At 53.3% G+C, this 12,139-nt stretch overlaps 2 protein-coding genes across 7 annotated transcripts in view; one reads left to right on the forward strand and one right to left on the reverse strand.

Annotated features, from left to right (window-relative positions):
* C8H11orf49 (chromosome 8 C11orf49 homolog) overlaps positions 1-4,124 on the forward strand; it is a 199,904-nt gene extending 195,780 nt beyond the window's left edge. Inside the window, exon 9 of the mRNA XM_036859615.1 lies at positions 4,036-4,124. Within this exon, the coding sequence (XP_036715510.1) occupies positions 4,036-4,045 (10 nt within the window). The 3' untranslated portion in view covers positions 4,046-4,124. The remainder of the gene's footprint in view (positions 1-4,035) is intronic.
* Positions 1,149-11,912, reverse strand: ARFGAP2 (ADP ribosylation factor GTPase activating protein 2). 6 transcript variants are annotated; one of them, XM_036859600.1, is made up of 17 exons: positions 11,765-11,912; positions 11,476-11,594; positions 10,880-10,952; positions 10,227-10,358; positions 10,062-10,142; positions 9,164-9,245; positions 8,817-8,873; positions 8,135-8,176; positions 7,721-7,773; positions 7,133-7,269; positions 6,902-7,033; positions 4,357-4,485; positions 4,143-4,277; positions 3,351-3,477; positions 3,098-3,191; positions 2,879-2,997; positions 1,149-2,405 (listed from the first exon to the last, which is right to left on the reverse strand). In XM_036859600.1, exons 1-17 carry the CDS (start codon positions 11,834-11,836, stop codon positions 2,385-2,387), a joined length of 1,605 nt encoding a protein of 534 aa, XP_036715495.1. In that variant the 5' UTR covers positions 11,837-11,912; the 3' UTR covers positions 1,149-2,384. The 6 variants fall into 6 exon arrangements, with proteins under 6 accessions (XP_036715495.1, XP_036715497.1, XP_036715496.1 ...); XM_036859602.1 differs by lacking the exon at positions 10,062-10,142; XM_036859601.1 differs by lacking the exon at positions 8,135-8,176.
* Between the last annotated feature and the right edge of the window lie 227 nt (positions 11,913-12,139).

A 12,139-nucleotide genomic window follows, 5' to 3' on the forward strand; every position in this document is an offset into this window, starting at 1 on the left:
GCCACGAAGGGTTAGCGTTGCAGAGCCTCTCAACCAGAGTTTCATTAAGCATTTTCTAAGTACCTGCTCGGGGTTAGGCCAGTGGGGATGCAGCTGTGAACAAGACAGGCCGAGGAGTACCAGCTTCCAGCCAAGGCTGGAAGGTAAGGCAGGTGGTCTTCAACTTCCCTGAATTGGGCAGGGGTCCTTGAATTGGGCAGTAACACCCACCTAGGGACCCAAACAGGGCCGCTTCCTCTGAAGCCACTGAGCACACACATTTTCCTGGGCTCCTCCCTGCGCAGACCAGCACCCCTGGATAGTTACAGGGACTGGCTCCCAAAGCTCTGCAGCACCGGGCCAGGACTGGGAGTTCCAAGCCATGTGGTGAGGACTCAGGACCAGTCATCTCCAGCCTCCAGCTGATTGAGAGCAGTTAGAAAATCCTGACATGCATCAGTCACCTGGGGAGCTTGCTTACAATGCAAATGACCACGCTCCAGCTTGGGGTGGGGCACAGAAATCTCCATCATGAACACTCCAGATGATTCCAAAGCTCCAAGATCCACACTTTGGAAATCACTGGCTTAGAGCCCCCATGGCTCCCTCCACCCATCCTTTCAAATCACCCATCTCCCAGACCAGTGGTTTACAATTGTACCCCGAAGACCCCTAAGGTGACACAGAGATGTTCCAAAAGCCCTTATAGGGGAAAACGGTTGCCAAGCCAGGGGTTTACACACACACACACATCCTTTCTTCCTAGATTTAAAAGATTGAAAAGGGTTCCATTAAGGTCTGTGTTTTTTTTTAACTCCACTGACACACACATCCCCAACCAAGCCTACCGTTGGGATGAGGTGTACGCTGCTGAAGTCGCTCGCCTGCCTGCAGCCACATGGCTCAGTGGGTGAGTTAAAGGGCCAACTAATACCAGCTCTGTCCTCCACGTGCCACAGGGTGGTGAGGTCGAGGCTGCACCGGACCTCACAGCAGCACAGGGCCGAGGAGCTGGGGGCCTTTGGCTTTCAGAGAAGGGACAAGCTGGAGGCCCCGGTGAGAGTGCCCTCAGCTTCGGCACCGACGCCCTACCCATGTTGGTGGGAGCCCAGAGAATGAGGCGAGGGGCTTGCACTGGGCAGGGAGGCAGGATCCAGAGAGGACACTACTTCACTCAGACCAACAGAGGCCTAGGGCCCCGTCGGGGCTTTATTTGACACCACTTAGTTTCAATACAAACAGTCCAGAAAGAAAGTCACATCCCTTTGGGTGAGGGGGTGGTGGGAACAGTGGTCTGTGTTGCTTGGGACCTCAACCCTCAACCACGGGGTGGGGCGGGCCCAGGATGCTGGCACGGCAGGGGACGACGGCACCAAGGATGACAGTGTGTGGCCCAGAGGGGTGAGACCTGCAGCTCTGTAGGTGCCTCAAGCTCTCAGTGGTGGGGTGCTGTCCAGGCCCCAAGACCCAGATGATGCAGAGGAAGAAAGCTGAGCCCCAGGAGCCTGCCTTCTGTCCCTCACGTCCTCTGCTTTCTTTGCCAGCTTTACACTCACAGCATCCAGAGCAGAGCACAGGGCAGATGAGACCCACCATGGCCACCAAGCAAGAGAAGAAGGGACAGAGTCTCAGGAGGGGACAGAGGGTCCTGTGGTCCACAATGGATGGTATGGGAGGACTCCAAGACACCCAGGAGGAGAAGTAATCCTCCAAGTGATCACTGTAAAAAGGGGCAGTGAGACAGGAGAAGATCACTCGGGCCTCCAGTCTGATCCCAAATGAAACCTTTCGGTACCAGGTAAAGTCTCTAGTCCTCAGTAAGGCCCAGACGAAGGTCCTTCCCCTCCCCTGCCCTCTCCTGGTGCCCGGAAGAGACCCCTGGAGCAGCAACAGCAGCAGCCAAGTCCAGAGCCTCCCTCCCCTGGGGGCCGATCTACAGCAGAACTCTTTCTAGACCTCCCTGCTGGCTCCAGAGGACAGGGGCCAAAACCCCAGACAAGCTGGAAGGATCCTAGAGCCAGCCACAAAGCCTTATACTTTTTACTTTCCCTACTCGGGGAAGGCCTGGACCCAGGATAAGCCATCCTGAGGGAACTCCCTCCCCTCACTCCCAGTGTGGCAGGACAAGTGAGCAGCAGCTTTAGGGGCAGGACTGGATTAACAATAATCTAGCACACAGGGGTGGGAGTGTGAGAAGAAGAGAATACAGGGCTCAATCTCCAGGCAGAGGTCTGGGGCTGATACTGCCCATCCCTCACCCGAGATCCTCAAAGGCCACCCACTCACACACCACAGGTATAAAATAACAATTCCTCCCCAGCTTCCACAAGGCAAGCATCCCAGGCCTAGGAATCATGAGGTTTTTGCTGCTGTCACCACCATATGTCTGAGCCATGGAGCCTGGATCAGTAGGAACCATAGCGATCCTGGGGATGGGGAAAGAAAAAACAAAGTCAGAGTCTCTAACCTGCATCAGCTTTCCAGCATGCACACCCTCCCCCAACACACCCCACAGGACTGGGGTACTGGCAGGCGGGGGAATCAGGCACCAATCTCACCCTGGCAGAGATTGTTTTCTATTTTACTGTGACCCAGGAAAGGGGTTGTGGCCAGATCCCAAGGGGGAAGCCCTGCCTGATCTCACAGAAGCTGGAGAGGGAGGAGAAACAGTACAGATGACAAGAGTGGGGGAAAATCACTGCAGACATGGCATCGTCTTAGGGAGAGGCCCAGCCCTGGTACCAAGCTCAAAGGAAGGAAGCTGCCCTTCAGGAAAAGAAAATGCTCTCTCGGGCTGAGGGCTACCGTGCAGCTACGTCTGCATCTGGTGGAGAAGGCCAACTTCCAAGCATCACCCTTCGGTCTCCTCCCACCCCAGGTCAAGCAGCCCCAGCCTCACCTGCAAAGAATTCATCACACCATTGGCCAGCACGGCCATCTTCCCGGCCACAGACCTGACACCCTGCTTAAACTGGGCAATGTCAGCGGTGGGCAGCACGTTCCCCAGAGACACACTACCTGTCAAAGCAAGGGAAAGGGTGACCCAGAGCCCGGCAGGAAGCCCGTCCCAGTCCAGGGGGCCCTCCATCTCTGCTCGCAGGCTTCGCTTGGCGCCTACCTGCTCCATGAGCGCCATCCATGTCCCCAAAGAGGTCCGAAGAGCTGATGGCACTGCTGCCTGAGAGCCGCTGTAGCCGGGACCTGGCTTCATGCTGCGGTGAAGGAAAGGCAGGGCCTCGGGGCCTCTGGGCCAATGACCCAAGAACTCATCCAGGCCCAGCCACCCTGGTGCCAAAGCCCAAAACAGTAGGGAAGAAACTCTGCTTCTACCTGCTGCCTCCAGGCTCAGGTAAGCGGACAACTCTACTTACCTCAGTATCCACCTCCCGCCCAAAGAACATGTCAGATGAGATGGCTTTGGCTCCTGCAAATTTCTGTCGTGCTTCACTCGACTCAAGGCCTGAGCTCCTGCTTTCCACTTCCCTCCGGTTTGTGACTCTGAGGGGTGGACGTGGGACAACAGCTCTGACTCCTCCCATTGCTACCAGGCAATAGCTTCACTATAGCATTACCCCCCTTTTACTCTCAAAAGCATCCCAGTGTGGCTGAAAAGGTGTACGGTCACTCCCACCTAGCACTGACACAGACACTGAGCTAGGTGTCTTATAAGTTTCATTACATTTAATCCTTATGTCAGCTCTGAAGTCATTAGTTATGTCCCCATTTTACAAACGGATTATTTGCAGATAATTTATCAGTTAAGGACTACCCCGATTAACATGGAATATGCTTTTAAAAAATTACTAGATGAAGGCCAGAGACACATAATCCTTGGGAGGTCAGAACTGAAGCATAAAATCAGGCTCCTCCTGCCAGAGAAATGGACCTCAAGCACAAGAGGCTACTAGGCTTCCTGCGATGGTAGAGCACAGCTCAAACCAAAGCCTGATTCCTGCACTCTCTAATCTGGTAGCCACTAGCCACATGTGGCTATTCAAATTTATTCAAATTAAATCAAAAACCCAGTTCCTCAATTAACCCTAGACACTTTTTCAGGACTCACTAGCCACATACTTGGTGGCTACCACAGCAAACGGTGCAGATACAGGACACTGCCACCGTCACAGAGCATCCTACTGGACAGCTGCCCTAGAGCACTCCACCTGTCTGAAATGGGCCGGATGCTTGAGACAGTCACTTCCGGCTCCTTCTCCTCCATCCTGTCCATACCCCAGGCAGCATCTGTATCCCAGCGGGAACCAAAACTCTCCCCCAAGGAAAAGGGGTTGTCCTTGTACCTGGGGAGACAGTACAGTGGCTCAGAGAAGCTTGATGAGGAACATGGTAGCCAAGTCTGCACCCCAACAATAGCCTTACTTTGGGGGTCCAGAGGCGAAAGTACCAACATCGTCAAACAAGTCCAGCTGTGAGCGGGAGGATTTTGCACTCACTGGGGTTTCCTGCTCGATCACCTGCATCTCAGACAGCACCGAGTGGGAGACAGAACTGTGGAGAAAAGCAGGAGTGAGCATCAGTGTCACTGCACAAGAGAAGATGCCCAGGGCTTCCCTGGTGGCGCAGTGGTTAAGAATCTGCCTGCCAATGCAGGGGACACAGGTTCAAGCCCTGGTCCGGGAAGATCCCACATGCCGTGGAGCGACTAAGCCCATGCGCCGCAACTACTGAGCCTGCGCTCTAGAGCTCACGAGCCACAACTACCGAAGCCTGTGCGACTAGAGCCCGTGCTCCGCAACAAGAGAAGCCACCGCGATGAGAAGCCCACACCACAACGAAGAGCAGCCCCTGCTCGCTGCAACTACAGAAAGCCCGAGCGCAGCAACGAAGACACAACGCAGCCAAAAATAAATAAAATAAATACATTTATTTAAAAAAAAAAAAGACAAGAGAAGATGCCCAGCTGCCGGCAGAAACCTGGGTTCTCCTTCACTGAGCACCACCCAGAACCTTCTTCCCCTGACTGTGCCCAGGGCTGGGCAAGACCCAGCAGGGAGTGCCAGCAACTGTGCTAAACTGGAGAGCACTCCTCACCTGTCAATACATCAGCTTTGTTTTCTCAAAGTAGGGTTTCCCTGACAAATGACTGTTTGGCCTGTTTTAATTTTAATGATAATGTGCACCAAATAATAGTGCTTTCTGGCCTCAACTTGCTGCACCATAAGCCACATCCTTCACCAAGATAGACGCATAAAACAAAAAAGATGAAAAATGCCCCAGAACCAGGGAAATGAGTCTAATGGCATCAAAGGATGAGTTCTTAATTATCCCATCCTTTTTTTTTTTTTTTTTTAAAGAAGAAAGCATTTCAAAGTAGAGAGTCTGGCCTTACGCACTAAAACCTGGATCTGCTATTTGGTTTCCCAATGAGAAGAGGCATTGAATTTGGCAGCCAGTACCAACTCGTGATGCCTCTCTTTCCTCCTGTGTTAAGCTCCACAGAAGCTTTTAATGATTAATTTCATTTAAATAAATTCATTAAAAAATATCTACCACTTTTGGTTGGTGGTACTCCAAGGAGTGAATATTTTGCAATAGGGTTTTAAATAAGGTGGGCTGGGTTTAAATGATTCTACTGCAGTACAAAAAAGAAAAAAAAATTTTAAATATACCCTTTAATCCAGTCATTCCTGTGACCAAACAGGGAAGAGGAAAGTCCTTTTGGGATAAAATTTTGTCTCCCTGATTAGCTGTGGGTTACACTAGTAGCACACAGACTAAAAGGGAATAACTTAAATCCAACTGGCCATGTCCTGAAAGATTAAGTAGAAATACCCAGCTGTATCTTCTTCCAGAGAAGTAGAGCATAATGGCTACAAATACTAAATATGAAATCAAACAGTTCTATGTTCAAAATCTAGTTGTATCAATTACTAGATTTTTGGGCTTTAGGCAAATTGCTTAACTGCTCTGAGTCTCAATTTTCTCATTTGTAAAAAGGGAAAACAGTCCTGTATAGGACTGCTGTGTTTAAGTAAATAAGGCCATTGGCGAAGCTCACGCCCCCTGGAAAGGAGCAGACACCGCTTAGCACAAGCTCACTGTAGCCAGGATTGCTCACCCTGGTGCTGCCAGATATTCCAATTTTTAAGAGAGATAAAAAATCTAGTATTACTGAAATCTCTAGACGCTAACTCTTATTGTAAGGCAAACAAAATGCATAAGAGAACTGGTTAGCAGCCCTTGTTCTTTTTTTTTTTTTTTTTAAGAAAACCACAGCAACATAAACCCAGTGGTCCTAAAACAGGAAGGGTACCACCCAACCAAAGGGCATTTGAATGTCTGAGGGTATTTCTGGGTGTTACGGTATCTGGTAACACTAATGGCATTTAGGGGACAGGTATTAGGAATGCTGAAAGCCCTGCGATTCTTGGGAAGCTCCTGAGAAAACTGTCCTGCCATTCAAAGTGCCGTTAGCACCCTTTTTAAGAAACACCACCCTAGAGACTTCCCTGGTGGTCCAGTGGTTAAGACTCCATGCTCCCAATGCAGGGGGCCCAGGTTTAATCCCTGGTCAGGAAACTAGATCCCGCATGCCGCAACTTAGAGCCCACACGCCACAACTAAAGATCCCGCATGCCGCAACTAAGACCCGGTGCGGCCAAATAAATAAATAAATAAATAAATATTTTTTTTTAAAACAAAAGAAAAAGAAATACCACCCTAGTTTCTTGGACATATCAAAAGAGCACCTGGTCCTGTGTTTCATTCGTTCAACAAATACTTAGCGAGCATGTACCTACTATGTGCCAAGCACTACACTAGGGGCTTGAAGACAATAAGCAAAGTCATCTATTCAGCCTTGGAGGAAGACTAAGCCTAGAACCCCAAATTGCTGGGAAGAACCTCCAATGGTTCCCAGGGGAACAGTGGCATTTCCCTGCCACACCCCAAAGCTGAGCCTCACCTTCGGGACACGAGTCCCATGCCCAACCTCTCTGCCTGCTCTCGCTTCGTCCCTTCCAGATTCTGTAGCTTCTTCTCCTCCTTCTTACGGTCAATCTGAAGCTCCTGGTAGGCCAGACGCATGGAGGCAACCCTTAGAGGGAACAAACGTGTCAGAGGCCGGCAGCATCCCGACCTGTCCTACCCGCCCACCCAGCCCCGTAAGCGCTGGGCCCCTGCGGCAAACACTCACACGGACTCCTCGGCCTGCTGCTCGGCATCAGCCGCCTGCTGCTCACGGAGCTTCTCCGCCACCCGGGCCTGCCGCTCAATCTCGCTGAAACTCTGGCTGCTCACCTTCTGGGCCCCTAGGCCTTTCTTGGCACCCAGCTGGCAGAATTATGTGATGAGAGCTTTGCCAACCACAGTGCCTTCTATCCCCTCCCTGGCATGGAAACACCCACAAGGAAAGGGTTCCTTCTTAAAGTTTACTGTAAAAAAAAACAGGAGCCCCGTCAGCATGGTGGAGAGGGAGAACAGTGGTTCTGCTGGAGCTGAGCCTCAGGTGGCCCACACAACCCCAGCAGAGGCCTGGGGGCCAGAGGACAACGGCTAACGCTACCAGGCCCGGGATGTGCCAAGCACTTATGTGCACAATCTCACTGACTCCTCCCAGGAGCCCCTTAGAGACAAGCATCTTGACAGTCCCTCACAGATCAGGTGCAGAGAAGCTAAGCACCTTTACCAGTCATACAGCCAGTAACTGGTCAGGTCAAAGGGGGAACCCAGGCGCCTGACTCCAGCTCCTCACCACTCTGCCATACTGCCAATCCCCACCTACCCCTTTCTTAGCTGCTGCCGGTTTCTTCTTGCCAATGAGGGAGGTTTTCAGTTCTGTGTGAGGAAGAGGGTGGGGCGTGAGCAGAGACAAAGGGGGTCAAAGGCAGCAGCTCAGTCCACATCATGCAGCTTCCTGGCAAGAGCTTCTACAAAGAACAGCTTCAGGCAGGGGAAGGCAAAGCTGCCACCACCAGCTCCAACCAATGGTGTCAGGACGTCCAAGCCAAGACAGACGAGGTTAGAGGAGGTTACTGATTCCCAGCCGATGGACCTAAGAACCTAGACCTGAAGCACCAGAGACAAAGTCCCCGACCCAACACGAAGACTGCCAGGCAGGGGCAGCACCAAACACCAGCCTTGGCTCCTAGAGCAGGGAGCGGGCGTGCAAGGGGCTCCCCAAGCAGCTGTTGGTTACCTCTGGCAGGAAGAGCCCCTTTAGGTGACAGATACATGGACTCTGGAGAAAAACAGACTTGTGGCTAACAGGGGGTCCCACCTCAGAGCCTCCATATAGCTCCCAAGCCCGAAGGCCTCTACAGAGCCTCACTCCAGACCAGGCCATGCCCAGCCTTCCCGTGGGGCCAGACTGACGCTCATGCTGCTGGCTTCCTGCCCCAATCCCCAAAGGCCGACCAAACAAACCAGGGCAGCAAAGGGACTGTTCACCCTGAACTAAGTCTGAAGGACATCAAGAAAAGAGTAGAAAAGAGCTGAAAGGCCAGGGACTGGCCGAGAAAGGACAATGTTGCCTCCAGCCATTAACAGCTCAGAGTTGTCCCCCTTCTCATGAAGTGGACCAGACAGGCCAATCCTGCCTCAGCCCCCAGGGTTAGGTGTCCGGCCTCACGCTGGCCAGCCCCAGCCCCAGCCCCAGAGGCAGACCCCAGGCCTGGGACACCAGCCGCCAAGGGCCTGCCCTCAAGTCCTTGTGGTCGATGTTGCAGCCACAACTTCAATCCCAAGCCCCACTCCAGAGAGATCAGATGCTCAGTCTCCTGGGACCTCAGTCCACGTGATCAGGCAGCAGCAGATCTGAAAAGAACCCCCGAGGCCCACCCTCTCCCAGGCACCCCACACCTGCCAGCTGGCATACTGACCCAGAGCAGCTTTGGGTGAGGTGCCAAGCAGCTCCATGTTGGGGCCGTGCTCCGGCTCTGTGGACGCAATGATGGGAATCAGGTGGGAGACTCAAAACTTCCTATGACCTCCCCTTAAGGGAAGTGATGGGGTAAAAGTAGGAGCACCGGCTTTCCTCAGCTTTCTGAGGCCACCAAAATAGAGAAAGAATGCCCACCACCTCCTCCGAGGGACTTAAGTGAATCCCAGCCCACCCAGAGATAGTAGGAGACCCCTCACTCCCATTACCTTGGCCAGGTGTCCCATTCCTAGCCCCAAGTCCTTTGCCAGGACCAAGGCACATAGTTGGAATCTGGGCTAAACTCACGTGCCAGGCCACTGCTCTCTGCAGATGGGGTTGGCTGCTGGGTCTCTGATGGGTCCGTGGCTGGTGCATTCCAGGCAGGGGGCTGAAAAGCCAGATGACAGAACCCTTGATGAGCCACCATTCCTGCTGGCAAAGAGCGCCAAATACCTTGTGGGTACAAGGCCCTACTCCAAGCCCATGAGGAAAGAATACTGGAGGTCAGCAATCAAAATTATAGTTGCTATTCACTATGGAAGAAAGCAGCACAAAACTAGCAGCCACCTCCACCCCTTCACTATTTACTTAGAGCCAAAACCCATTCCCCTAATTTAATAATCACATCGGGCACTCACCATGTGCCAGGTACAAGTCTAAACGATTTTTACATGTAAATATGTTTAATTATCACAACAAGCCTATGAGGTAGATACGTTCTCCATCTTAGAGACTGACGTTAGGTGTCTTAGCCACCACACTAGAAAGACTAAGTAGAGGAGCAGGGATTCAAACAGAGTCTGACTTCAGCACCCAGGGGGTGGGAAGAGGGGAAACCTCCTCCCAGGGGTAGGTTGCTTGAGAGGGAATCCCTTCATTGTGCCCAAGCACAGTGCCTTTCTCATAGGGGAAGAATCCAGGAAAAGTTATCTGGGGTTCCTGATACCTCAAGCCTTTAAGAAGCTTCTCGTACTCCCTACCACCCCAGCTTACAGGGGTGTGTTCCTAAGGAGGGCCACATTGCACCCCTACTCATGGGAAGAGGAAACACCTGAGTCTATCCAGCAGTGGGCCCCAAACATTCCCTGTATGAGGTATCACACCAAGGCGAATGGAATCCATGCCCATGACCGTGGGCCTTGGCCTCAGTAAGTAAACCACCTGTCAGGAACAACTGTGGGAAACGTTCCTTGCGGGCACTCACTTGAGTGTGTTCCGAGAAGAAATCAGAGTCCTTCTTCTCTGGGGAGTGACTGGGAGCACTACTCATACTGTCTATCCAAAGCTGGAAAGAAGACACAACTGAAACACAGGACTCTGAATACTCCCCGTTACCCCACGACCCCGGCCCGGGAGAACAGGCACTTACATCAGTGCCATGTCTAGCCAGGGCCGCACTCCCCAGCTGCCGGATCTTTTCCCGGTACATCTGGGCAGCTCGGCTATTATATTTGGTGTTGGCATCACTGGCTATGCATCCATGTTGGCGGAAGAAGGCTGTCTGGTGAGCAAAGAAGAGAGGAGAACGTGCTACAGGTGATTCTCCCCAGAGCAAAAGAGGCACTTCCTTCTAACAGTCTGGTTATTACTTATACAGGACAATACGCTCTATTGACACCAGCAGTTTTTCATAAAGTTCCTCAGAAACTCCTACAAAAAACACAGCCTCCCATCCTCTACAATGAATGACTGAAGCCCAGACCTCACTCAACTCTGCCTGAGGACAGCATGCTGTACCCACTCTGCCCATCCTTCATCCAGGCCCACGAGACCCAGACAACTGTGGAGGCCCCAACTCCCTTGGCCTCTCCCCCCAAGAACGTCTGTCCAGTTTAGTTTGAATCCAAAGCTCCTTTGAAAAGAACAACGACCAATCTCCAAGTTTAGAGAATAGTGTACAGTGTTGCCATAGACCAGAGAATCCTCTGAACAGAGAAACTGAGAGGGCCTCCAAGAAGTCACTGTAAAGTCAGTACCCAGGCAGGAGAACGGGGGCAGGAGGATGGTAAGGAGGAGCTTTACCGCATTGGCATTCCCGCCGACCTGCATACACCTCAGCTGGAACCAGTTCCAGTTGGAATCCAACTCTGTGGACCTGTGTGCAAGGGCTGTGTGTCACCTACCAGCAGGTTCCAGGAGACGCTTCCCTGGCAGACCCACACCTGTCATTTGGCCTCGGGCTGCAGTAGGCACCCTGGAAATAGCCATCAGCCACCTCCCTGTTTCCTCCACTCTACCCTGTCCAGGAAAGCTTTGCTCTTCATTCATCTAACCCAAAAGGTACTAATTATTTTCCAGATGCGAAAGGAGGTCGAAGCTTGGACTCGGCCTTTCCCTTAAGGACAGACAGCCACAGTCTCGCTCCAGTGCATCAGCAACAAGAACAACGCAGATAACTTTTCCCTGAAACTAACGCTTGGAGTGTCGAGTTTGACCACCAGGAAATAACGGAGTTTTGACCCAGACGCGGAGACGAACCGCCTGTGTAACAAGGGGCCCACGCCGGCGGCTGCCTCCCGTGAGAAGCTGGCGAACACCAAACTCAGGGCGGTCCAAGTCCAGGCAGCCGCTCTCCCCTGCTGAGCACCCAGTCCCGGCCGACCGCGAGGAGACCCCACCTGATAAAGCTGAGATGGACGCCCAGGGAGCGATGCACCCCGGAACAGTCAATGCACAAGAACACACCGTACGTGATGCTGGCCCAACTCGGATTCTTGGCGCCACAGTCAAAGCAGGCCTGGGTGGAGAAGGAGATGAGCGAATGGTCAGGGGCCCCGAGTCGAGGCCGGGCGCTGACACCCCAGGAAAACAGCCCGCGCCGGGCCCTCTCCCTCCCTCAGAAACCAGGGGAGCCGGGAGAGTCCCTCTCGGCCGACGCCGGGCGCCGCGCGCCTCCCTCTCACGCACCTTGTTGGTCGGAATTGCGCGAAGCCTCTTAAAAAGGGTCTGGATCTCTGTCTTGCTCGGCTCGGCCGCCATTTTCTCTCCTTCCCAGACACCAGCGCGATCGACGGGTCCCGTCACGGGCCAATCCGCGTCCGCGAAGGCGGCACAGTGGGTGGGCCTTAGCGGGGGCCGGCCCGCCGAGGGGTGGAGTGATTTGTCCCGATCTGGACCAATGGGCGGCGGGCGGAGCTGGCGCCGAGACGTCAGCGTCCCGGGCCCCACGAGGTCGCCCGAATCCACGCCGCGCCGCGCCGGGGCCAATCCGCAGCCGTGGCGGGGCGACGGCCGGCCCACAGACCCAAACCTCGCCGCAGAGCCGCCCGCAGGCCCCGCCAT

Source organism: Balaenoptera musculus, chromosome 8 (genome assembly GCF_009873245.2).
Source record: "Balaenoptera musculus isolate JJ_BM4_2016_0621 chromosome 8, mBalMus1.pri.v3, whole genome shotgun sequence".
Classification (NCBI taxonomy): domain Eukaryota; kingdom Metazoa; phylum Chordata; class Mammalia; order Artiodactyla; family Balaenopteridae; genus Balaenoptera; species Balaenoptera musculus.